Below are 26,069 nucleotides of genomic sequence, written 5' to 3' on the forward strand. Positions count from 1 at the left end.
TTTGGGCACCAAATCTGCATATTAGAATAATTATTGACAAAAATACAAATAAAAAAAATCTTACCGATCCGCAAATGGAACCAGCAGTGTGTTAAATTAACATAAAATTATTTCTAGAGCATGACAAAAAGCAAATAAGACAAAACCATTGCTCTTCTAGACAATACTACAGGTGCTGGTCATGTAATTAGAATATCATCAATAAGTTGATTTATTTCACTAATTTCATTCAAAACGTGAAACTTGTATATTGTATTTATTCATTAAAGGCAGGCTGATATATTTCAAATGTTTATTTCTTTTAATTTTGATGTTTATAACTGACAACTAAGGAGAATCCAAAATTCAGTATCTCAGAGAATTAGAATATTGTGAAAAGGTTCAATATTAAAGACACCTGGTGCCACACTTTAATCAGCTAATTAACTCAAAACACCTGCAAAACCTTTAAATGGTCTCTTAGTCTTGTTCTGTAGGCTACACAATCATGGGAAAGACTGCTGACTTGACAGTTGTCCAAAAGACGACCATTGACACCTTGCACAAGGAGGGCAAGACACAAAAGGTCACTGCAAAAGAGGCTGGCAGTTCACAGAGCTATGTGTCCAAGCACATTAATAGAGAGGCAAAGGGAGGGAAAAGATTTGATAGAAAAAAGTGTACAAGCAATAGTGATAACCGCACCCTGGAAAGGATTGTGAAACAAAACCCATTCAAAAATGTGGGGGAGATTCACAAAGAGTGGACTGCAGCTGGAGTCAGTGCTTCAAGAACCACTACACAAAGACATATGCAAGACATGGGTTTCAGCTGTCGCATTCCTTGTGTGAAGTCCCTCTTGAACAACAGACAGCGTCAGAAGCGTCTCGCTTCAAAAAGGACTGGACTGCTGCTGATGGTCCAAAGTTATGTGCTCTGATGAAAGTAAATTTTGCATTTCCTTTGGATATCAGGGTCCCAGAGTCTGGAGGAAGAGAGGAGAGGCACACAATCCACGTTTCTTGAGATCTAGTGTAAAGTTTCCACAGTCAGTGATGGTTTGGGGTGCCATGTCACCTGCTGGTGTTGGTCCACTGTGTTTTCTGAGGTCCAAGGTTAACACAGCCGTATACCAGGAAGTTTTAGAGCACTTCATGCTTCCTGCTGCTGGAGATGCAGATTTCATTTTCCAACAGGACTTGGCACCTGCACACAGTGCCAAAGCTACCAGTACCTGGTTTAAGGACCATGGTATCCCTGTTCTTAATTGGCCAGCAAACTCGCCTGACCTTAACCCCAGAGAAAATCTATGGGGTTTTGTGAAGAGGAAGATGCAATATGCCAGACCCAACAATGCAGAAGAGCTGAAGGCCACTATCAGAGCAACCTGTGCTCCCATAACACCTGAACAGTGCCACAGACTGATCGACTCCATGCCACGCCGCATTGCTGTGTGTAATGAATGAATATAATATACAAGTTTCACTTTTTGAATGGAATTAATGAAATAAATCAACTTTTTGATAATATTCTAATTATATGACCAGCATCTGTATACTAACATTTCTTGAAAAATGCAGATCAGGGAGGAACAAAAATCTTTGTGAATAAAAACTCACAAATCACAATAATTACTTCAGGCCTATTTTCTAACCTAATTTTTTAAATCTTTCTTTTTTATGGTTTGGTTCAGTATGGACTGTGGTAGAAAATGGTTGAGAGGGTTACTATAAAACACAGTTTTATGGTAAAGTGTGGGAGGTCTGGTATTCTCAGTATAATGTACCTTGTTATCTTACAGTATGATATTGGAATGGTATTGCATGATATTATCTTGTGTGGTTTATGGCAATGTTTCCCAACCTTTTTTATCTAATGCACTGCCACAGCCCTCTTACAAACATTCATCTTACGCATATTATAAAAAGATCTGCAGAACCATGAAATTATTCAAAGTTACTAATTTGAAAGAATTAACATTTGCCCAAGTACCCTCTGGAACCGGCTTAGGTACCCCTGGTTGGGAATCACTGGTATATGTCTAGTCTTGTATGGGAGGCATGAGGTTATGACATGAGACGTGTTATACAGGCTCATCCCACACATTTGAAGCCGGTTCCTACCTTGTATTTCCGGTTTAGTAAAGAGATAGTGGACAGCAGCCCCACCTCATTCTTTTTGTTCTCGCCCACGAAGAGAGCGGCCACGTGTGCAGGGAGAACATTCTCCAGAAGGAGACGGTTCAGGTTTTCGCACAGCTCGACTTCTTCCTTATCGGCCAGGTTCTTGTTCTTCAACAGGAAGTCCTGACGACAGCAGTACTCATTCTGAGAGGAAGAGAGAGAGGACAGAGCAAAGAGTGGTGTAATTCTCTGTCCTGACAGTATGGCACTATATGTGTGTGTGGTATGAGGTGTGTACCTGGCGGGATATGAGCAGCATGGTAAAGAGGAACAGTGTGATGTAGATGCAGCTCATGAGCTGTGGGTGCTTCATAAGTCCTGCTTTGCACAGCATCAAACTGTCATCCACACTACAACAGACAAACGCTGGGAATGATTATACTAGGGATGCACCAATATTACAATTCTGGCTAATACTGATCATTATTTCCATGTTAGGGCCAATAAATTGCCGGTATTCAAATTCTATTAAGTCTAAATAAATGTAAAATAATACACTAAAATCAACTGTTTTAGAAGTCCAATATGAAACATTTCCTAACGATTACCTTTAAGAGTGTTATTCAAACGTTAATAAATTAACTTTAAGTGTTAAATGATGGCTGATTTAAATAAACATCTACGATTAAATATGCAATAATAAAAATGATATGACAATCGACTGCATGTGTGTTTATGAGAGTGTACCAGCTGTGGTTCCTGTACAGGAGGCAGGTGTAGCTGTTGAAGAGATTTTCCTGAGAGTAGAAGATGATGATGTAGGAAATGGTAGAGACGATGAAGAGAAAGGCCACCTTCAGCTCCAAACTCACCCTCAAGAACACGCCACAGGCAATCAATGCCAATATACAATTATATACAGAATACTGGAAAGATAAAATCATACAGAAACCAAATGAGTCATTTTTGTACAGTTTTTTCCCCCCTCAACAAGAAAGTTATAATACTCACACAATCTCAAATCAGGGATATGACACATCCTCATTTACACAGATGAGAAATAAATACAGTAAATAATGTAGTAAATAATGCTAATAATTATTAATATATATCAATAATATAATCAATATTTAAATAATGTTAGGGTTGTAATGTGGATTTATAGTATTCATAATTAGCTATATATATATATAAGTATGTCTCCATGTAGCTATCCAATTTAGCATGTGTGTTATTTATGTGGTTGCTACTCACAGGCAAATATGAAAGGTCATTTACAGGAGAATCAGGATTGATGCTGTTATTTTGTAGCAGAGTGTGGCATAAATTCTCTGTGTTTTTAAAATACTGTGGAGAAAAAAAAGAAAGTTTGATGGGCAAAGATGTTAAGAGGCCAACCTACAACATATATCAACAATATTCTCTTAGCATTAAAAAAAGCATTACAAAGTTGAACATGGCGATGATGACTATGACTGCGGTGGCCACGGTTGCCAATGGGAGGCGCATAAAAGGTCTCTTAACCACTGCTTCTGAAAGAGCCGAGAGCCACGTACATGATTTTAACTTCTCTGGAAACATCCTCTGAAAAATAGAGAAAGAAAGAAAAAACAGCTGTTAAAAAAAAAGCCAGAATGTGTTGGAAAAAGCAACAGTGTGTTTGAATTGGGCAAAGAGGACACTGGGAGGGACACTGTGTGCATGTCGCAGTATGTATATGTATTTATGTTTGTGACACTGTAACAAATGTCAGTCTGTTTTTAGTTATTTCACATTCCAGTATAAGTCAGTGCCAACAATTGACAAGGCATATGACATTCTCCACATTACAGCACTGTACACAGCAACACAGAGGCTCTACATGCTCCAGCATCTATAAAACCACAGGGGGGTGGACCTTTATTGTGTTAGGCACACAAAAATACCCCAGAACCCATTAGACCAACTAATGCCGCGTTTCCACCGCAGGAACTTTACCCAGGAACTAGGGACTTTGGCCTGATACTCTGTGTGTTTCCACCTCAGGAACCAGGAACTAAATAAAGTTCCGGGTAAAAAAATGCCCCTCAGAAAGTCACTGCTGGCGAGGTGGTACTTTTTCAAAGTTCCGGAACTTTCGGGGGCGGGACTTGGGCGCTAAACATCCTGATTGGTTGAGTTCACGCAGCATTGGTTGAGTTCAACCACCATTTATTCGGATCATTTTAAAATATTACTGTTATCGTGTCATGAAATTTAATTTTAAAAGTATTTCAGGCGAGAATGTAGTTGTTTAAAACTCAAATCTGTGGTTTATTTATAAAGACAGCGCCTATTTAAAAATGTGTTTCACCGATCTCAGAGAAGGTGAGCTCCACGTGATCAGCGAGAGCTCAGTGATCATCTATCCGCCGAGAAGCAGCCTCACCTCGGCTAGACCTTCTGATATGTGCCGCTGGCTCTGATGTCTCTTTAGTGGTTAAACATAAAATATAATTCGTTTTGGGTAAATCTAACAGGTTATCTTTGGTCTGTATTCAGTTTATCTATATGTTAAAATGAAAATACAAAAGGCAAATTTATATAATATTTTGTTTCACTGTAATGGCTGTATATATACACATATCCCTGAACTAACATTTCTGCAGCTGTTGTTATGTTTAAATGAAAACGAAAGGAGGCAGTGTTATTTGATATCCTTTTTCGTTTTATTGTAAATACACAGAGAGGAAAATTGCAGTAGTCAAGGCGAGCTGACTGAAGTTATCAAGTACGCTGCTGTTTACAGATTTACCGGTCTTGCATCGTCGCGGACATTACACTCCCGAGTCGAATGCACAAAGTCTGAACTACCAAGGATGCACTTCCAAAATCAGCATACTTTGTATTGAGAAACGCGCGCAGACCTACGTCACCAGTCTATTTGCCTAATCTTCCCGGTACTTTACACTGCGGTGGAAACGCAGAAAGCAACAGGTCTGGGGGGAAAAAAGTTCCTTGGAAAAAAAGTTCCTGGTACAAATGTTCCGGGTAATTTCGGTGGAAACGCGGCATAAATGTCTGTGCTAAGGCAAAGGAAGGCAGTGGTGGTCTAACCTGTATATGACCTGCAAAACAGATGCACAGAATCAAAAGCAGAACACACGCCAACACCGCAAACGCCAGCCCCAGATTTTTACGCCTGTGAGAGAAAGAGAGAGAGACAAAGAAAAAGTCATACACTCTCAGGGCAAATGGCTGTGACATATAAATACACATTCAGTATTAAAACAAGTCTGCCAATGGTGTTCAACTTTATTCTTGACACTTACTGCTGGGTAACAAACATCTGGATGATGAAGATGCATAAAAAGATTAAGGTGGCACAGCCAATGTAGTATTTAAAACTTGGCATCTCTATAGTCCTGTACTGAGAGAATCACACACACATGCTATTTATTTCTTTATTTTTTAACATGTGGACAACACAGTGTATGAAACAACAAAAATATCCAGCAGAACAACAAAAGTGTTCAAGTTAATGCCACATTAAATTACCTACCTGCTTTTCCAGGTCTCTTTTAGTAAAACACAGTGTGAGGCTGTAGGTCTCTTCAGACTTCACCCACTGACTGCACACACAAAGACACACACAAAAACTCTCTTCATGGGTTTTATGCATACTTAATGTGCAACTTTAACCAAGCTTGACTTAATTCCATCCTAAATGATTTAGCATGCTTGTTAAGACTAACTTGCTGGAGCTCAAATCATTGATGGTGGTGGTCATCTTGTCATGAAGTTCTTCGTCAAACTTAGTCTTCTGTGATTTATTCCTATAGAGACAGAAGACACAGATCATAGACACAGAAACACACTTTTTACCCATGACATAACACACACACACACACAATGCACGTCTATATATGAGCACTGTGGGATAGAAAAGATGTTCATAGCTGTTGTCATGCTGTTATTGAGTTATATTTGACTGCAGCCAGTAGAGGGGAAGCTTGGGTGTATATGTGTGAAGTTTGTAGTTATAAATGACTTGACTAATTTTGTAGTTAATGCTTTGTATAGTTAAGGGATCTAAATAGACCATAAGATAGAAAATGTAAAAAAAAAATGTGAGTATTGTTTGTTTTGTTGAGTATTGAGAATGTGTATTTGGATCGTGGCAGGCAGGATGCCGTGTGTTAGTTTAAACCCCTGAGAGAGATTGCAAGAGTCCCCTTGCAATGTGCCTCAACATGGCTCAGGAAGGAAAATGCAGTTTCCTTTCTCTCTCTCTCTCTCTCTCTCTCTCTCTCTCTCTCTCTCTCTCTGCAAGCAGAAACCCATACGCTTGTCTAAGCCAAAAGTATGCTGTAATCTGGAAACACATCACAGATGTACTGTGGGAGTGCAGCTATGGTCATGCTAACCGTATGACCGGTTAGCAGTGTCTCACTAAGCGTTTGCATAGTTAGTGTGGAATCTACAGGCCCCATAGAGCTGACTGAGCCAGTATGGCTACACTCACTTATATGTGCTCAAGGAAGGAGCAGGTAAACTGAAGGGCTCCTCAAGAGACTCATCAAAGCTGTCAGAGAGCAACAGTGAGAAAGACATCTTCAGCATCACTGCTTTAGTCAGCAAGACAGAACCAGAGGCCATACAACTTGTTTGTTTTTGTTGTTGTTTTTGTTCCACTGAGACACAGACAAAACAGACAGATTGATGATACAAACACAACTCACCTTTCAGTAATTTTGGTCGGTACTGGTCTAAGAGGGATATCCTAACGACAGAGACAAACATGAGAAGAGTTGCTTTCATCATAAAAACATGTTCTGCATACAAAGATCATCTTATTGATGGGATAATACAAGGCATATGAACGGTCCAAATAATTATGTCTTTTGATAACCTTTGACAGATTTGTGTGAAGAACAGAACAAATAGACTAAATAAAACTGGCATTTTGAACTGTTCAATCCATCACACAAAGGTTATTTCATAAGACTTTGAATATTGCAAACCAACCAAATGGACTGCTTTCACGCTTTTGGTCTCTTTATGAAGCTTGACTGTCATGGTCATAATAAAAAAATACTATATATTGTATAATTTTGGTTTTGAAGTTGTTCACACGGTCTACCACAAAGTCTGATCCACATTTTCCACAATTACTGGATGGTTTCAGAAACCTTTTTTTACTATCATTTGCCTAATTAGCCAAAAAAGGAGCTTTGTATGTCAGACATAACTTGATAAGGCTTTTTAGCACAGAAATTTTATTGACTATTTGTGCGGTCTCATTTTTGAGCGTTTATTCTTTAATGTGTGTGACTCTGACCTTGCAGCGACCCTTTCCATTGACCATAGCATCTGTGCTGAATTCCTCGCGGCTCTGCAGATGGGCAAAAGGTTTGACAGCCCCCCACGACTCCAGGAAGCGTGTCATACGCACAGATGCTCGCATCTTCAAACCATCACGAGGCTTGGTGACATTGGGAGCCATCAGTGATGAGTCTTTTGACTAAACACACAAATATAAACAACACATCAACATGATCAGATTCACATACAGTGACATAAATATATACTGTGTGTGGCAGGCACACACTGCTAATGCATGATTAAAATGTTCTACCCGCGGGTCTATGACCAGGTACGTCTTGACGTTAAGCTCTTTAAGGTAGGGGTCTCTCAGGTGACCATTCCCCTCCTCCACCTCATACGCTTTGTTCAAGTGCTTCAGAGTCGCCTCTGTGATGTGAACTCGTCTAATGGAGAAAACATTAATTTAGCATCTCAACATACAAACAGTTTTCTATATGAAACTTAAGCAGTTCAATTTATTGTTCATACCCTGGTAATCCACCTGACTCCATATGATTGGCTAGGGTGACATCATGTGACCACACATCAAACTGCCATTTCCGTAGGCCAATCACACCACAGAGGACGTTTCCAGAGTGCACACCTACTCGCATGTTTATATCCACACCTGTGGCCTCACGCACCTGCCTGCAAGTGATGATTAGAAAAATATTCAGCCTGTCATCTGCCACATATCTTGGCCAGAGCTAGAAAAAAAACGCTATATAGAGAAATGCTGTGCTAAGAATAATTTACATGTTTTAGAAACATATATAGACTTACTTGATGGCTTCGCACATGTCCAGGCCCATCTTAACACAGTTTTTGGCATGATTTGGCAGGGAAACTGGGAGGCCAGACACACAGTAGTAACAGTCACCAAGAATTTTTATCCGCATACACTCATTCTCCTACAGGGGAACACACACAACACACAATAAACGCTAGTCCTCTTCAAACTCATCAATGATATTTGTGTTTAAGAACCAAACTGACTGATGATAAGATTGAATTATAACAAACTGAATTATACTATATAATAATCATTTAATCACACACAGTGCCATTCAAAAGTTTGGAGTTGGTTTTTAAAAAGAAATACTTTCATTCAGCAACGATGCATTACATTAGTGTGTAGAAAGTTAGTGTGAAGACAATTCTAATGTTACAAAAGATTTCAAATAAAAGCTGTTATTTTAGACCATTTATTTATCAAGAAATCATGAAAATACTGTACAACAGTTTCCACAAACATATTAAGCAGCACAACTGTTTTCATCATTGATAAAATCATTGAGCACCAAATCAGATCCAGCATATTAGAATGATTTTTGAAGGATCATCGAAGACACTGAAGACTGAAGTAATGGCTGCTGAAAATACAGCTTTGCCATCACAGGAATAAATTACATTTTAAAACATCAAAACAGCAAACAGTTATTTTAAATTGTAATATTATTATTATTATTTTTTTTTTGATCAATTAATTTTTAAGCATTTTTAAGTGGGCGAAATTACAGTGGTGTTCCAAATTTTGGGATCAGTAGAATGTTTTTTAAAGAAGTCTCTTCTGCTAATCAAGGCTGCGTTTATTTGATCAAAAATACAGAAAAAACATATTGTGAAATATTTTTACAATTTCAAATAATGATTTTCTATTTTAATTTCACTTTTAAATGCAATTTAATTCTATTTTAAATAAACGATGTTCTTTTTAACAATAATTAAAAAGATAATTCCTTAAAAAGCATTAGAGGTTACAAAAAATATTAAGCAGCTGTTTTCAACATTGATAATGCATCAGCATATTAGAATGATTTCTGTAGGATCATGTGACATTGTATAATTTTATAAATACATTTCTAATCAAATCAATGCCGCATTCATTCATTCATATATAATTAAACTTACTTTTGCAATCTGGTCAAACTTCCCAAAAAGTTCATTCAGCATAATCACAAGCTCCTTAGGAGAACAGTCACTGGCCAAACGTGTGAAACCCACGATGTCAGCATATAGGATGCTAGCAGAAAGCAGACAAAAAGAGACACTGTTATGTGTTTTTGTAGGAAATTTTAGAAGTGAAACAAAGGGGAAAAGCATGCCTGCAAGCAAGTTTGAATCTCAGGTCAGGGCAAATAGGAAGAGGAGACATTTAGGAGTTGACCGGGGTGCTGTCGGTGGAGGTTAGGACCCGTTCATGAAGGGGAGCCATTGCGATATTTCTACAGAGGGGGACCCCCCTGGAATGGAGGGGAGTGAGTGAATATGCTGTCCAGGGGGCACAGAAACCAATAGCGGCCAGTTGATATGACTTTGCTGAGTCGTTCTTAATGAAGAGAACAGCAGCAGATCAGTGTCAGCTGTCTAAACGCCCAGGAACGAATAAAAACTTCATAAACACGGCTCATGGAGGTTAACCTTTAAGACGCAGCTGTTCTCAATGCTGACTACAGGACCAGACACACACACACACACAGTCCATGTCATCACACTCCTAATGAACGAGCTCTCAAAGAGAGCAGATCCCATGAATTTCGGCAGGTGAACAGCTCTGTATTGAGTGAATCTGTGATCTATCTGAGCAGCTGTAAAGAGAGGCAAACAAGCTGTGGGTCTATCTAAATATAAACAGCTGCCTGATAACCGAGCATTGTGAATATGGGACAAAGAATATTAACAGATGCATCCCATCCCCCATTGCAACTCTTGGGGTTGATGGGAAATAAAACTAATTAAATGAGAGGCCTCATGATGAGCACCCTGAGAGTCAGGACTAGCAGACTGACCATTCATTTACGATCAGGACTTGATTAATGAGGAAATAATTAGAGCATGGAACAGCACACAAACAGCTCCAGATATGTATGACTGTGTATATGTGTATATGTGTTTTCACATGACGTCTTACCTGACATTCTCATGTCTCTTCACATAAAGACTGTGGAAGTTGTTGTCACGGACCATACGCTGCTGTTCCTCTCTATCTTTACACTTGCAGCGCTCCATTATGGCCAACTTCATCTTCATGGAGATGTACACAGGAAGCACTGACTGTAAAAGGTTTTCCTACAACACACACACATGCACATATTTAAATATAATACCTGTGATATCATATATCCAGTTATGTAATTAATGTATTTGAATTTTTATCTCTTAACTTGCGTGTCCTATTCTTCCTTAGTCTAACTATTCTTTGACTGTAACAGCTTAAGTGTCAACAGACTAAGAGATCTGGACTATGAGAGGGTAATGGAAAACTTACAGATTATACAATATTATTCAGAAGAAAAGCATGTGTTTGCTGTGTCTTGTAAGAACACTATTGGCCTGTGTGTGAAAATGTTTGTCTCTAAGGTTCAACATTATCACACTGTTTCTGAGATAAACTATACTGAACCAGTCATTAAACTTTACTCTGCTTTTCACTGTTCTCCCTACATGATTTCACTTCCTCAACAACACTCAACACAAACCGAGAAACAAAAGTTTAAAAAGAACACAAGAAGTTTAGCCTATTTCAGTAGAAACCCTCTTAGATTCACTTTTCAGCGTCTACTACAGCCATCAGCTGTCAGATCTGAAGATAAATGAGATATTATACAAAATCATAAAAAAGCCAATATTCAAAGTTAATTTGAAGTGAAGGTTGTGTAAGCCTTATGTAGTTTGAATACCTCAGTAAATGGAGAGAAATTTTTGAAGGATCTCAGTCTTTTGTTTGAAGATAGATTTGATTGAAAGCTATGTGGCTGCTAGAGGTGTGCTAAAGTGTTTGTCAGTCCAATCAATTAAAAACATATAAAAGAAAAGACTGTAGGACTGTGCAAAGTTATATGGACTTAAGACTAAAGTATACTAAAGTTTAAAAGCATAGGGTAATCGTAACAAACAAATTTCAATTAGTGCATAGTATGTAAAAGCTTTAAGTGCGCAGCCATTTTTCTAACCATGTGTACTCTGCATGTTTAGCTCACATATGCGCCTTTAATATTTTTGCACCAATTATTGTGTCCAAAGGTGAAGACACTGGCCCGGGACACATTTTCACACTCGAAAAATAAACATGAGATGGAAAAACAAACAATTCCTGGACATGAGAGCAACCATATGTTAACAAGCACCTCTAGTTTAAAAAAAGTACAAAGAAATCGGTCAGAACTTCTGGAGAGAAACAGCACAGACACAGAACAAAGATTAAACTATCTAGTGCTATTTCCAATCTATGTGTCTGTCTGTGCCCATCTGTGTTACCACCAGAGGTGTAAAATACGTCATATTACTTGATTACTGTACTTAAGTATTATTTTGGGGGATTTGAACTTTACTCAACTACAATTTAAACTGACTACTTGTACTTTTACTTGATTACATTTCTTAAGAAAAAACAGTACCTTTTACTCTTTACAATTTAATTTCATCTTGAAAAGTACATTATATTTTTATTTCATCTTATGCACATTAAATATGGTAAACAGAAGCTCAAACGTGTGTGCCTGATGTGAGAACTAATGATCATTGTTTTCATGCATCAAATTCACCCATTTCTACTTCAATTATGACTTTCATCAGGTAAATGTCTGGCTTCGAAAGTTCACCATCAAATCTGAGGAAGCATATTAAGGTAGCAAAGTCGTGTTTTCCCCCAAATAAACATTTAAAAGATTAATTGTCCTTTTAAACAGTGACGTTGAACACAAATAAAGTGGCCTTTAACAACGTTAACGTTTTATGACTCTCTTCATTAATTCAGCACATTCTTGTATTCTGTCTGGAATATATTTTCTAGCCTCTCCATCACATCTTGCTCTTGAAAGGGATAGTTAACCCACAAGTTTAAATTCTCTCACCATTTACTGAACCTCTGTCATCCCAGATGGTTATGACTCTCTTTCTTCACATGAACACAAGCAAAGATTTTTAGTCCATGTAATGCAAGGGGACAGGGCCACTTCAGAAACCACACAAAGTGAACATGACCATCAAGATTAAAATAATCTAAAATAATCTTCGTTTCACTGAAGAATATAGTGATTCATTAAAAGGGGTTGCATGAGTTACTGTCATATTCTCTTTGTGTATAGTTTTTGAAGTGTCATTTTTGGATGTCCCATACACTTGCATTATATAAAGAGAATTTTCTTTTCTTCTAAAACTCTTAGTTTGTGTTCATCTGATAAATGAAAGTCACATAGGATGGCATGAGGGTGTTTCCTTTTAATCCCTTTCCCTGTATTAATACCTGAGTACAATTTAAAGATGTACTTTTTTACTTTTACTCAAGTGTGATTTTGACCAGATACTTGTTCTTTTAATTGAGTAAAATTTTCACTGAGTACTTGTACTTTCACTTGAGTAAAATGTTTGAGTACTTTTTACACCTCTGGTTACCACACACTATCAAATGGAGGACATTTTAAAATGCTATGTGCTAGACCTTCAGGTCACGTATTCACACTTGGGCTTTTGAAGGGTTACAACTGAATAATGTGGTCTCAATTTTGAAAAGAAAAAACTTAACCCATGTTTGTACAATAATAACATAATTACACAGAGGATCATTTGCATTTGTTTCGTCCTATATGTTTGCTTTGTTGGAGTGAAGGTGTATGAGCACCTGCTGTCTCTTCTCAATCTCCAGTTTCATGCGAATGCCAAGGCAGCGAAGAGTATCCAGAAATGTCTGCAGGAGCGCTTTCTCCATCAGATCCTTATGAAATGCACCAACCATACTTCCACAAACAAACACCACAGCATTTGACAGCAACTAGAGAGAGATAGAGGGAGAGGGAAACTGACTTTTAACATATCAACACTGAGGTGTTACATCCTTTTCAGCTTCTTTACATACAGGTTTGCTGAAGCTGAAAACCTGCTTTCTTTTCAACCAATCAGAAAGCATATTTTCTTTTACCTGATTGGTGATGTGGTGCCTGGTGAGTTTGGGGGGTGACCCACCCACTGTGAGGTACACTGAAAGAACAATGATGTGAGACAGAGAGGAGATGATACTCAGGGCCACAGAATAGCTCATCTGGAATGGCAGCATTGTGTAGACTGTAATGATAATGAAGAGGAAGAAGGGCACCTGGAGAGAGTAAGATGAAGAGTGCAAGATTAACATTTATTTAAGATAGGGCTGTCACCGTTAACGTGTTAAAGCATGTGATTAATTTTAAAATCCTTAAAGGGTTAGTTCACCCAAATATTAAAATGATGTCATCAATGACTCACCCAGATGTAAAAATAAAATGACGACTTTATTCAGCATTGTCTTCTCTTCCAGGGTCTGTTGTGAGCGCGACTGCTGTGACTGTTGACGTACGACGCTGCTGACGTGTTTTCTTTGTTATTGAGCACGCCAGAAAACACGTCAGCAGCATCATACGTCCACAGCGCCGTGAACGCGCTCACAACAGACCCGGAAGAGAAGACAATGCTGAATAAGATCATCGGAAAGAATCGTGGAATAAATTGTTTCCTCAAGAATATCAAGCAGCACAAATTTTTCTAACATGCTGTTTATAACATTATTTTTCTCCAATAATATTTTTCTCTACAAAAAGGGGGCCGGCAGAAAAATTTGGGAACCATTGGCCAACTCAAACACAAAAACAGTGGAAAAACAATGGCACAATAAAAATAAAAACTTTTCAGGTCTATGTCCAATCCCTCACTTTTTCAGGTTATATAAGGTTAAAAAAAAATTCTTATATCGCAATATAATATCGATATCATCAGGACTGTGTAAAATATTGTGATATGAATTTTAGCTCATATCACCCACCCATACTATCAATTACTGCTGCCAATATTGCATGTTTCAATGCATGACAGAGAACACATAATAATGCTCCTTAAGTAAAAAATACCTTGTCATGTGAAATCATAAAATATATAAATTAATAAAATATTATAACTAGTGTGTGTTACCTGGTCCCATGGTTGTATTGGTATGTCGGATTCTGTGCTGAAAATAAAGGTGAATCCCATTGTGAGGTGTGTGGCCCACACGGCAAGGCCAAGTAAAGTTCTCCATCTCTGAGAGAGGGTCTCTGTACACATTAATATAAACACAGCCAGAAACAAACACAACGCTCCTCCCACAACTCCCACAAATATGCCATGGACCGTTGCATCCTGAAAAACACACACACACACACACACACACACATGGAGAGAGCAAGGTGTTAGGGACAAACATGCATATCACATATGAGCCAGCGCATTCAAGGGGTTGAATGGAAAAGGCAGTGTGTGTGGAAGCGGGTGTATGTTCTAGAATGCATAAGCTTCAGGGAAAAAAAGAAATCTGTTCAAAAGAAATTTGTTAATGCTCTCTCTGAAAAAAACACTGTGAATGTTCGTGTGTCTACATGTTTGTGTAAGCAGACTTTCATGGAAACATTAGTTTTGCACATTAGTTGTCATAGAGCCATTAAGGCACTTTTGCTTCCCACACCATTTCTTCAATTTTCCCGCTTAAAGCAGAAAAACACAAACATAAAAAACAGAAGCCAAAAATCGTTAAAAAGCTCCAGAGATCACTTAATTCCTGTCACAAAGAAAACTACACACCATCTGAGTGAGCTTTTTTTTTGTTTATATATATATATATATATATATATATATATAGGTGTGTGTGTGTGTGTGTGTGTGTGTGTGTGTGTGTGAAGGTGTGTATGTTTCTTGTGTGTTCTTGTGTGCCTGCAGACTGAGGGAGGTATTTGAAAGTTAGCTTAATTAAGAGTGGCTGACATAACATGAGTGGAGGACTCATGGTGGTGAGTGTGTATATTGGTGCGTGGGTGTGTGGTGGGGTCGACCTAGTGCTGTGATTTGCCAACATAGTTAGGGGCTTGTAGTCTGATAGTGTATATACATATATATATATATATATATATATATATATATATATATATATATATATAGATCCAGTCTGTATCCAGATCAGAGGGTCACTGCAGTCACCCGGATCCAGTACGTATCCAGACCAGATGGTGGATCAGCACCTAGAAAGGACCTCTACTACCCTGAAAGACAGCGGAGACCAGGACAACTAGAGGCCCAGATACAGATCCCCTGTAAAGACCTTGTCTCAGAGGACCACCAGGACAAGACCACAGGAAACAGATGATTCTTCTGCACAATCTGACTTTGCTGCAGCCTGGAATTGAACTACTGGTTTCGTCTGGTCAGAGGAGAACTGGCCCCCCAACTGAGCCTGGTTTCTCCCAAGGTTTTTTTCTCCATTCTGTCACCGATGGAGTTTCGGTTCCTTGCCTCTGGCTTGCTTAGTTGGGGACACTTCATCTACAGCGATATCGTTGACTTGATTGCAATTAAATGCACAGACACTATTTAACTGAACAGAGATGACATCACTGAATTCAATGATGAACTGCCTTTAACTATCATTTTGCATTATTGACACACTGTTTTCCTAATGAATGTTGTTCAGTTGCTTTGACGCAATGTATTTTGTTTAAAGTGCTATATAAATAAAGGTGACTTGACTATGTTGGCAAATCACAGCACTAGGTCGACCCCACCACTCACCCACGCACCAATATACACACTCACCACAGTGAGTCCTCCACTCATGTTATGTCAGCCACTCTTAATTACCACTGAGCTACATCACTGACTTAACTTTCAAATACACCCCTCAGTCCACAGACACACAAGAACACACAATAAACACACACACACACACCCACATACTTCCATCACCCAATGGGCTTTATGAAAGATCAAATAAATAGTAAAACACACACACATGCCCACACAAAGAGAGGCACACTGATTGTAATTCTGTTCCTCCCACGGCCGGTTGGTGCTGAGAAGAGGAGGTTACAGAAGTTCACACAGATGGTATAGTGCTTATCTGCTAAAGAGAAGAACAACAGTGGTATGGAAGGAGCGTTCCCGGCCCCCTCTTCACATCCAGCTGACTCCAAAGAAAGTTTATGTGTGAGTTTATGTGAAAATGTGACAAGGAGAGTGAGGGAAAAAACAATCTGATGGACCTGGCATAAACTGCCAATTATTACAATTAAAACACTCAGTTCCCTGACATGGATAATGCCAGTTCACATGAGCATTGTGATCATCAGACTTCAGATTAGGCAACTCCAGAGGATCAGCACCTCAGACACTGCAGGATTATGTAAGAAAGGTTGCTTCAGTCATCCGAAACCATGTGAACGACAAAAGACAAAACTGATCCAGTTCATGTTGAATACTGTCTTTGCTGTGGCAATTAACGTCTTTCCTAATTTTAAATGTGCACACTTGCTCTGGGTAGGTGTTTGACCTTGGGCTGGCTTTGGATTGTGGGCATGTGTAAGCATGTAGTGCATTTGTATGAGTGTGGCATCTCACCAGTTTCAGACTGAAGAAGAGCACTAGCAGTGTGGCACAGGTGAGCATGCTCAGTCCCAGCAACAGAACGAATGGCTGGTATTGGCTAATGCCAGAAAATTTCCTGTACAGTGCTTCCTGTTTTAACATCTGCTCATTCAGCAAGTACTTCCCTTTTGCTGGCATTCTGACCAACGGCAGTGCGGCGACTGAATAATACTGGCCAATCAGAGCAGAGCGATCAGATGGCACGGAAATACAGCACCTCCCATCCAGCAGAGTGCAGCTATGCTGAAATCCCCATAGAAACCACGTGAGTGTGTGTGGGAGGTCATTCCAGTGCAGAACACTTCTGCTCTCCCCTCCAGAGCACCATTCTGTGCATGTCCTTTATGATCCTTCTTCTTTCTGTATTCGCTCTTTCAGCACTTTTCGTCGTCACTCTGGTGCCTCCTGGTCCTGTTGGAGAGGGCTTCAGGATACCACATAGAGGGAATGCAATGTTATTACTGATTCTTCCACCATCCGAAAATTCCTGTCATACACAAAAAATAGAGAGAGTTATTTATTAGATATGCTACAATGATTAGACTAATCCAACACCTCTATAGTCATTCTGACCCACTGAAGAGCCAAGTAACTACAACCAGGAACTTTTCATTTAGAAACTAACTCGGTTTGATTCAAAACCTGTTGAATCATGCACATTTAGAGAGCATATTTTCAGGTCAACTCCTTGATCTCTATAAACACTGCTCTGTTCAGTCATTCCCACACTGGAAGCTCTCTGTGTCTGTAAAAAGGCTTTTGGGCAGAGTTCAAGATTTGTGTGGATTCAGTCCTCTCTTCATTACAGAGCCTAATGCTGGTGGCTGCTGTCCATGGCATCTTCAGCCAAACCTCAACTACAACTCACACTGAGACCAGCAGAGCTCTCCAAAGAAAAACCTGAGTGAACACTGGACACAGAGTATGTGAACTCTGCCTTGCTGGACACATAGAGACCTCGATGCAGAGAGTGCTTAATGGCATTACTGTGCTTGATGCAGACTGTACTGTACAGGAAAGGAAAACAGTTTAAAAAGTTGGGGTGTGTTAGATTTTTAAATAAATTATTATTTCACTTCAGCACGAAAGCATTAAAGGGGTCATATAATGCTACATGCACTTTTACAAGTTGTTTGAACTGAAATTTGTGTTGGCAGTGTGTGTACACAACCCCCCTATAATGATAAAAATCCACCAAGTGTTTTTTTCTGTAATCTTTTTAAATGTTTTCCCCTTTCTCAAATCAAGCCGTCTGACCATGTGACGTCACACGGTCGGAGGCCCCTCCCATGATTGTTTGATTGACAGCAGCATTTCAGCACAGACTGGACTTGTGTCTTACCTAATATTATAATGTTGTGTAATCTACATATAATACTATAGACAGCCAGTTTTACTCATTGAAAGATTTATTTGTGATAAAATAATAACTTGATAATAGTATTAGTGTCTTACACACACATGCTGCACAGTTAATCTAAATCATGCATTAAATTACTTTGATTAAATTAAATTAAATTGAGTGCTGTCAGCTATTATGGCTAATTTGTTAAGCTTCTTGTCAGGTGTCTTTTTTAATTATATGATGTCATTATGTTGCTGTTTTGCCGCCATCCAATTGCTGCAATGCTGAAAGTGGTTGAGTGTCAATACATCTACTCTTCATGGGGAACACAAGAACGCACAGAAATCTTAGACTACTTAATCCAGATATTTTAATAAAAACCACAATATCGTTTGAATAATCGAATTAGTCCGAGATCAGTTATCAGATTAGAAAATCTGGCATCTTACAAACCATCTCAGATGTATTAAGCGAGGTACGAAGAATGGGCCCCTGCATGTTTGCCTCTCTCGTAAATACTACATGCCCGAATCGGTGGGTGGGGCTAAACAGGCAGCGATGTAGAAGCAGGTGTTGATCTTCCTCTGTTGGAGGCAGTGTTAGTATAAGGTGCTTTTAGACGAAAAAGAAAGTTGAGTTCTGAAACGTATAGTTTGTTTTTATAGTACAATGTTCTCTTATATGTCAAAAGATCAAAGTTTATGACCCCTTTAATGTATTTTTGATCAAATAAATGCAGCCTTGGTGTACATACTTTAAAAGACTAAATCTAAAAATTTAAATATACTAGTTGACCTCCTTTTTTAACAAATTGATCAGTTCATCGTCATTTTCATCATCATGACCTATTCCTGATCGAAATGTGCTACAAACACATTCTCTGCTGGAGGAAGCAGTCCACAGAGGAAAAAGAGCAGAAGAGTCTCTGTAAATACGCTGTGTCCAAAGGTCATGATTTCTCAAGGCAGGTTATTAATGTTTGAGGAGCGCAACCAGATGATCGTGGAAGCGTAAGCAACAGCTTCATATCTGAATGCACACACACCATGAAACGCACCTACTGTATGAGTAACCATCCAGAGTATTCAAGTGATGCTAAACCTGGCTATGCTGCTGACGCATTCCTGACAACATGACTCGAACTCAAAAGCAAATATAATAATAACATTTTTGTCTGTGTTTTCATTTCCTGTAAACTCATTGGATTACTAAATAATTATTAGAAGTATCCTCTAATATGATTACAAAAGCTTAATGCTAAAGGACACGATTTAAGGTGAAAGACACAAAGGAACAGAGATAGTGAAGGACTGCAAACTACACCATGGAGAGAAATAAGCTCCAAAGTTCCACTGAAGTGCCCCTAAAAAGAAGCATAGAAAACAGTAGAGAGAGAGAGAGAGAGAGAGAGAGAGAGAGAGGGTGAAGTGATGCTCCGTGATTTTCTCTTTGTTGAGGGTCATTAAAGACTGAATGACAGCACCGTGTCACTCTCTCACTCTCCCAGACAAATGCACCCAAGTCAACAAGCGGCCTTTATATTCCCAAACTAAAGTTACCATGGCAAAGGAACAATCCAACAGGGCAATAACAGAAAGAAAGAAAGAGACAAGGCTGGGAGGGAAAGAAAGAATGAGAGTGAATAGTCTATCCATGCGGAAACAGGAAGGGTAAAATCCTCCTGGCTGCTGCTGTAGTTCCTGGAAGTGCAATGCAGAAGAGTGCTGAAGCTCTGAACCTACACAATGATCTGACGCTTAACATGAAACAAGCACAGCACTATAATCAGGCCGCCTCCTCAGGGTCCAACTTTATGCAGTTGCACATAAACAGCACAGCAGACTGCAGCACAGACCAGGGAGTGCCACACATCTCTAAGGCTCCACACTAACAATAGAGGAATTTATTTTTCAAGGAAGCAATCATTTTCATATCTTTAACCCATGATGAATAATATACATTTTGTACAGGTCCATTATATGTCATACATAGATTACAATTTATAAAAAAATACTAATAAATACAATAGAAATGCTTATATTGTTACTGAAATGTGGCATTAGTAGCCTAGAGTGTACTGAGAATCACTTATGTTTACTATTGTCCTCCTGCATTATCAACACACTGTTTTCCTGTTTAACACTGTAAAGCTGCTCTGACACAATCTGTACTGTATAAAGCACTATAGAAATAAAGGTGACTTCACCTTTCAAACTTCTGAATCCAAAGCTTTAAAGCAAAATATATATATATATATATATATATATATATATATATATATATATATATATATATATTTGTGTCCTATAGAAGAAAGTCGGGAATGATATGAACGATATGAGAATTTTTACTCTAGGGTAAACTATCCCTTTAAGCCCTCTATTTTTGATTATTTTAGAAACAGTAACAAAAAATATTTCAATTGATATTATTTCCCACTTTCTTATTGCAAAACATCATAAAACATGAAATGCCCCTCTCTCACACTCATCTTTCATCTGCACTTCTGTGGAAAAACATGTGATGGAGAAAAGAGAAGATGGAAGTGCATGCGTGTCCAAATCTCAGAAGTCTGAATGTGAATTTTCAAGAGCTGCATGTGATGTGAGAGCTGGTATTGCCATTGGTCAAACCCAGGACAGTGGCCTTTCATCACATAAAAGCCCCATTCTCTGCTTTAAGCCAGCAAAAACTATTAGAAAACGAATGATTTACACTTGTTATCTATCTGCTTTTCATCTCTCTTTTGTTGTCCATTCCATCATTCAGAGCCGCACAATCCATTGAATTTTTAAAAATGCTGAATTATAGGCTAATCATTAAGGTTTTAATATGATTGTGATATGATTTTATTCATTCATCTGTGAAGTTTATAGCAATGCAGAGACCACAGATGTGCACATATATCTTCCGGTAGGGTATGTACACTAATCACATCATACGCATAAGATAAGCAAGTACGCATAAGATAAGAGTGAGAAAGGTTCTGGATATGTCATGAATTTACGTACACATAAAAACGTTTATTGTTAAAAAATATCTGTTTTCTATTTAAAATATTTTTGAAAGGTATTTTACTCCTGTGAAGCCAAAGCTGACTTTTGTACATGTATGTGTATAAACAGAAGAGTAATCATAGAATGCTTACTAGATCACTCTCATTCTAGTAATCAACAAGGCTGCCAATCTGAACAGTCTAGTTTTGATGTGAGAAATCATATACTGTGTCTACTATTTGCAGCATATTATTTAGACTATATCCTCATATATTATTATCTGCCATGATTACACATGATAACTGATTTAGCAGCCAGACACCTCCCTCAGGATTTCATGTTTACAATGGCAACCTAATTGTCATAGCGGTGGAACTACTGACCTTTATCATTTACTACCTGCTAAAGTAATTGTTTCATCTATTTTGTAAGTAAATATATGCCAAGAACAACAATATAAATGTAGGTCAGACTATCAGTCACAGTGGCAAACGAGTGACTAAAACGAGGACAATTAGAATATAGCATATGATAAAAAAGTATTGAGTTTTATATTGAGAAAATGTAATCCTTAAACACAAACAATTGTGTCTTTGTGTGACAGGTACAACTACCCCTCAAAGTGAATAAATCCCCAATATGGGGGATATTGAATTAGCACTGATGAAGAAGACTAGGATGACAAGACTGATTAGATTATATCAGATGCTATCCGAGGCTGGTTTGGCTAATCAGCGCTGCTGTTTGCAGTGTACACAGGAAGTGGAGACTGTCAAAGGCACATGCCCCACTTGGGAACAGTAAATTAATCCTGTCTTAATCTGTTGTTGGAAGTCTTCTGCTACAATGAAGGGCCGAATGGCATCAACTTTGTAAGATATAGTTTCAAATGAGATTTAGGATAAGATATTCAGTTTAAATGTATTTGTGCATAAGAATGAACTAATTGCATGCAGACTAGTTAATTCCCAGGAGTACTGAAACAATCATTTGACTTACTAAAAAAGTCATACCAGGATCAGGTATGGCTATATTCACTGTGTGACAATACGAAAAAAAAAAAAAAAAAGACACAAAAAAAATTATTCAGTATAGATTTTGCTATACCAAGATTTTCTAAACTAAAGCCAGTACTCCTCTTGACTTCAGTCAAAGTGAATGTCTGGTGTGGGTTATATAACCAGACGGTCAGCTAGTTATTAAATTCAAGCGTTCACACAATTTTTCCACCCTAAAATGTGAATGTTTACACAGTGTGTTCAATAAAGACATGAAAATGTACCATTGTTTATGTTTTATTTGTTTCAACAGACTGTGTTTGTCTATAACATCGCGAATGCCAAGCAATATTCAGCTTATGACAGTCCTAACTCACATAAATGCACTGGTTTGACATATAAACATTATAAAAACATAAACTCTGTGAAATATGTAGAGCATATTCTGGAAAGTAACACTGTACTGCAGGTTCTTTTATTACTGTTAACACAATAACAAAAGTGCGTCACATGAACCACACGATGAGCAGATGGGCCTACATCATTTGATGGTGACTTCACAGAATGTAGACCAGTGCTGGGCAGTAACGCATTACTTAGTAACGTGTTACTGTAATTTGATTACTTTTTTTAGTAATGGAGTACTTTAACATGTTCTAAATAGTAATTAGAGTATAATTACAAGCCGAGGTCTCTATATGTTACTGCCGCGTTACATATTAAAATATCTAAAACAAGTAAATTGTTATTCATCTATTGCACAAAAGAACTAATATAAAATAAAAATGATTAACAGGCCCAAGCGTAGGCAGAGTTTCTATTTAGACTATAGACGGTTTCATCGGGTGCACACGCCTGGCCCTAAGTTAACTTCCGGTCTGTGTTGTGTATATCGGTCTGGCTAGCAGTGCCGTCTACAAACGCAGTTAAAGTCAAGGTGATGAGTAGACTGAAGTTGGGCTCAGGTGCTCATGTGGTTGTGCTGTGGGATGTGTTTCCATACATTTATTTATTTGTGGAGACTCGCCACGATTTTAAAACTAATCAATTTTCAAAAAGGCTTCGTTGAATAAACATGAGTAACGTTACGTCCTGCATGTTTACTACTAATAATTATTCCTTACATTTATATGTTTAAATATCAAAACGAGACACAGGTGTTTTTATATCACTATTTCTGAAGGAAGACTTGCATGTTATATGCCTGATAACGCAGCGTTTGTGAAGGTAGCTCTGCTTTGTTTAAAACCGCTATTTCTCACGCTTAAAAGCATCTCCAAATAATTAATTTGCAATTTCATTAAGTCCACCTGATTTACGCAGCAAACATATTTTGTTTGTTATCAAAAAATATCTACTCTAGAGGGACTTGGCTGTTGTTATTGATTCTATTTGGAAGTCTACCGGATGTGAAGTTAGGGCCACAAAAGCGCACATGCGCAGTAACGTTTGTTTATGTTGTTGCCGTTGAAACCGTCTATAACACATGTTTGCTGCGTTGAGCAATGTTGATGTCTGGAATGCAATGGCCAGTCAGGAGTGCAGTGCTGTATGAGCTTATAATATGACAAAACTAATTTAATTTATGTAAATGTAAATTTTAATTACTGACAAGTGTCATTGAACAAAAGTGCAATAACTGAACATTTTTATGTTTTAAATTTTTATGAGTTTTATAGATATGTATTTTCAAACAGATAATTTTTTGTTGTGAAATCTTAGACTGCAAATATCCAGTTTTTTTAAAATACAGCTTCAAGTTTTCAAGATGAAAGGAAATCGGAACATGTTTTATATGCATGTTTTATTCTAAAATTCCAAACAGAGAAATTCAGATCGTACAGAAAGTAGGTCAGAGGTAATCTACAGGGAAGAATAGACGATCTCTGAAAAGTCAAATTAAGCATTTTAGCCAATTAGTAGTTTTCCGGCGTGAGTGTGCGGTTAAAAATCTACATGATCATGAATCACCCACAGGTAGTGATTCTTAAACATTTATGGTTTATATACTTATATGTTAGGTTAGCATTCTCAGCATGTGAAACATTTGTTTAAGTCAGTACTTAAAAGTATGTAAAGCTTAATTAACTGTAACAAATTAGCAAAAGTCAATCTGTCATACCAAACAAGACCACAGAAGGACACCAAAGGACTGCATGCACAGATCCATGCAGAATAACTAAACACAACAAAGTACAAATGAAAAATGAAACCATTCAGAATGTGTGGAGACTCAGCGATCATAAGGCGGATCAGTGTCATCAGTGAATAGTTCCTCTGTTAGAATAAGCAAATTGATCCTTAGAAACTCCTCCAAAACAGACTTCTTTGGCTAGCATCCACTACAAAATACTTGCTGTACATTAATATTTTTTAACTATATGAATATACCAAACAGTGTTCAAGCAGAAATATGATGTTATAGCGATCTGTGCGATCAAATAGAGGCATGCACTAATGCAGTAAAACATGTCGGCAGTGTGAAAGTATTTAAAACTATCAGAGAAAGATGAAGAAATCATTACAAGCACGAAGCACCGACAGCGAGAGACTGTTTAGTGCACTGAGGCTGGTGGTTCGCAATTTGCGAAAAAAATCGCAAATTAAAAAACAATTAGTAAATAAACTGCAGAATGTTATATGTTGTAATGCATGCACAAACTGCATGTATGCTGACAGCGCTGCACAAGCTCACGGCACCAGGGCTCACAGTCCAAAGCTCAGTCAGTTCCTCAGTAACATTTCTTGGTGATTTTTTTTTTTAAAATACATGTGACAATGTGATACGTGCAACAAACATCTTCCCAAATTTGTAATGAGAGTCATTTATAAATCTGCATGCTGTTGTTAACAAAAATAAGCACGAGATCTTCCTGTGAGTTTCTGCCAAAATAAAAGCTGAGAAAAATCAACAACTCCATAAACATTCAGAAATGATAGTATTGTAATTGTACTGTTGTTCTGTAAAATAGAATGAAAAGTAAGACAATAATAATGATAATAATTACTTTACAACAGCACTATTAATACATTTATTATAACATTCACACACAGTGTTCAAATTGGGATCTGTAATATATTCTAATGTTTTAAAAGAAGTCTCTTCTGCTCAACAAGGCTGCCTTAATTTGTACAGTAAAAAATACATGCCTGATTCAAGTCAAAAATGGCCCAAAAATATCATTTTACTAACTTTTTATTTTTAAGTAAAATAATGCTTTGTTGGCATAATGTCACCTAGAATGTAAAAATAATATTATAAGTAAATATTTTTAAATTGTTGTTTTGTAATTAGTGTTTTTTTATTTGAAAAGCAGGACAAAACAGTAAAAAGCACATTTTGGCTATTTAACTTATGCAATGGTGAAAAAGAATTGGCAAAATAGGCCTACATTGGGGAAATAATGCGGAAGAACTGTGTTCGGTTTTCGGACTAGTGTTTCATTTTGTTCGACTTCAGACAAGAATTTTCATTTCGGTACATCCCTAGTGATTTGCAGTCATTCGAAATGTCATAGCATTTTATATTAAAAAAAATAATTGGTTCCTTGTGCCAAGTAGGCCTACCCTTGACTAAAGAATTTTTTCTAGTGACACGTTTATATTAAGATCTTTCCACAGGAAATAATGGATTGATCCATGTCATACAGTAATTGTGATAATTCTCCCAAACTCCTAAACACCTGAAATGAGCCTATATATATATATATCTATATATATATCTATATATATATATATATATATATATATATGGGAGATTCATGATATATATATTAGTTTAATGTGTATTAGATTGAGCAGAAATTAATGGTTATACTGTAATGTTTATTCACGATGCCTTCAGCTCAAAACACAGTTTACAAACATCAGTATGGATTCTGACCACAGA

The 26,069-nt window shown here is 37.7% G+C and overlaps 1 protein-coding gene across 5 annotated transcripts in view; it reads right to left on the bottom strand.

Moving 5' to 3' along the window:
* Window positions 1-26,069, bottom strand: part of adcy7 (adenylate cyclase 7) — a 39,379-nt gene that overhangs the window by 6,668 nt on the left and 6,642 nt on the right. Inside the window, exons 1-22 of one of the 5 annotated variants that reach the window (XM_059532076.1) lie at window positions 24,394-24,417; window positions 16,815-17,328; window positions 14,364-14,570; window positions 13,345-13,518; window positions 13,048-13,197; window positions 10,339-10,496; window positions 9,339-9,450; window positions 8,211-8,338; window positions 7,917-8,075; window positions 7,699-7,831; window positions 7,402-7,584; window positions 6,803-6,843; window positions 6,586-6,645; window positions 5,816-5,896; window positions 5,623-5,692; window positions 5,393-5,490; window positions 5,178-5,262; window positions 3,549-3,686; window positions 3,357-3,449; window positions 2,850-3,028; window positions 2,401-2,512; window positions 2,103-2,306 (exon numbers count right to left, since the gene is read on the bottom strand). In XM_059532076.1, coding sequence (XP_059388059.1) covers window positions 2,103-2,306; window positions 2,401-2,512; window positions 2,850-3,028; window positions 3,357-3,449; window positions 3,549-3,686; window positions 5,178-5,262; window positions 5,393-5,490; window positions 5,623-5,692; window positions 5,816-5,896; window positions 6,586-6,645; window positions 6,803-6,843; window positions 7,402-7,584; window positions 7,699-7,831; window positions 7,917-8,075; window positions 8,211-8,338; window positions 9,339-9,450; window positions 10,339-10,496; window positions 13,048-13,197; window positions 13,345-13,518; window positions 14,364-14,570; window positions 16,815-16,979 — 2,730 coding nt within the window. In that variant the 5' untranslated portion in view covers window positions 16,980-17,328; window positions 24,394-24,417. Of the gene's footprint in view, window positions 1-2,102; window positions 2,307-2,400; window positions 2,513-2,849; window positions 3,029-3,356; window positions 3,450-3,548; window positions 3,687-5,177; window positions 5,263-5,392; window positions 5,491-5,622; window positions 5,693-5,815; window positions 5,897-6,585; window positions 6,646-6,802; window positions 6,844-7,401; window positions 7,585-7,698; window positions 7,832-7,916; window positions 8,076-8,210; window positions 8,339-9,338; window positions 9,451-10,338; window positions 10,497-13,047; window positions 13,198-13,344; window positions 13,519-14,363; window positions 14,571-16,814; window positions 17,329-24,393; window positions 24,418-26,069 lie in introns of those variants that run through there. The other 4 variants (XM_059532068.1, XM_059532084.1, XM_059532092.1 and 1 more) reach the window with 4 other exon arrangements.

Source organism: Carassius carassius, chromosome 3 (assembly GCF_963082965.1).
Source record: "Carassius carassius chromosome 3, fCarCar2.1, whole genome shotgun sequence".
Taxonomy (NCBI): domain Eukaryota; kingdom Metazoa; phylum Chordata; class Actinopteri; order Cypriniformes; family Cyprinidae; genus Carassius; species Carassius carassius.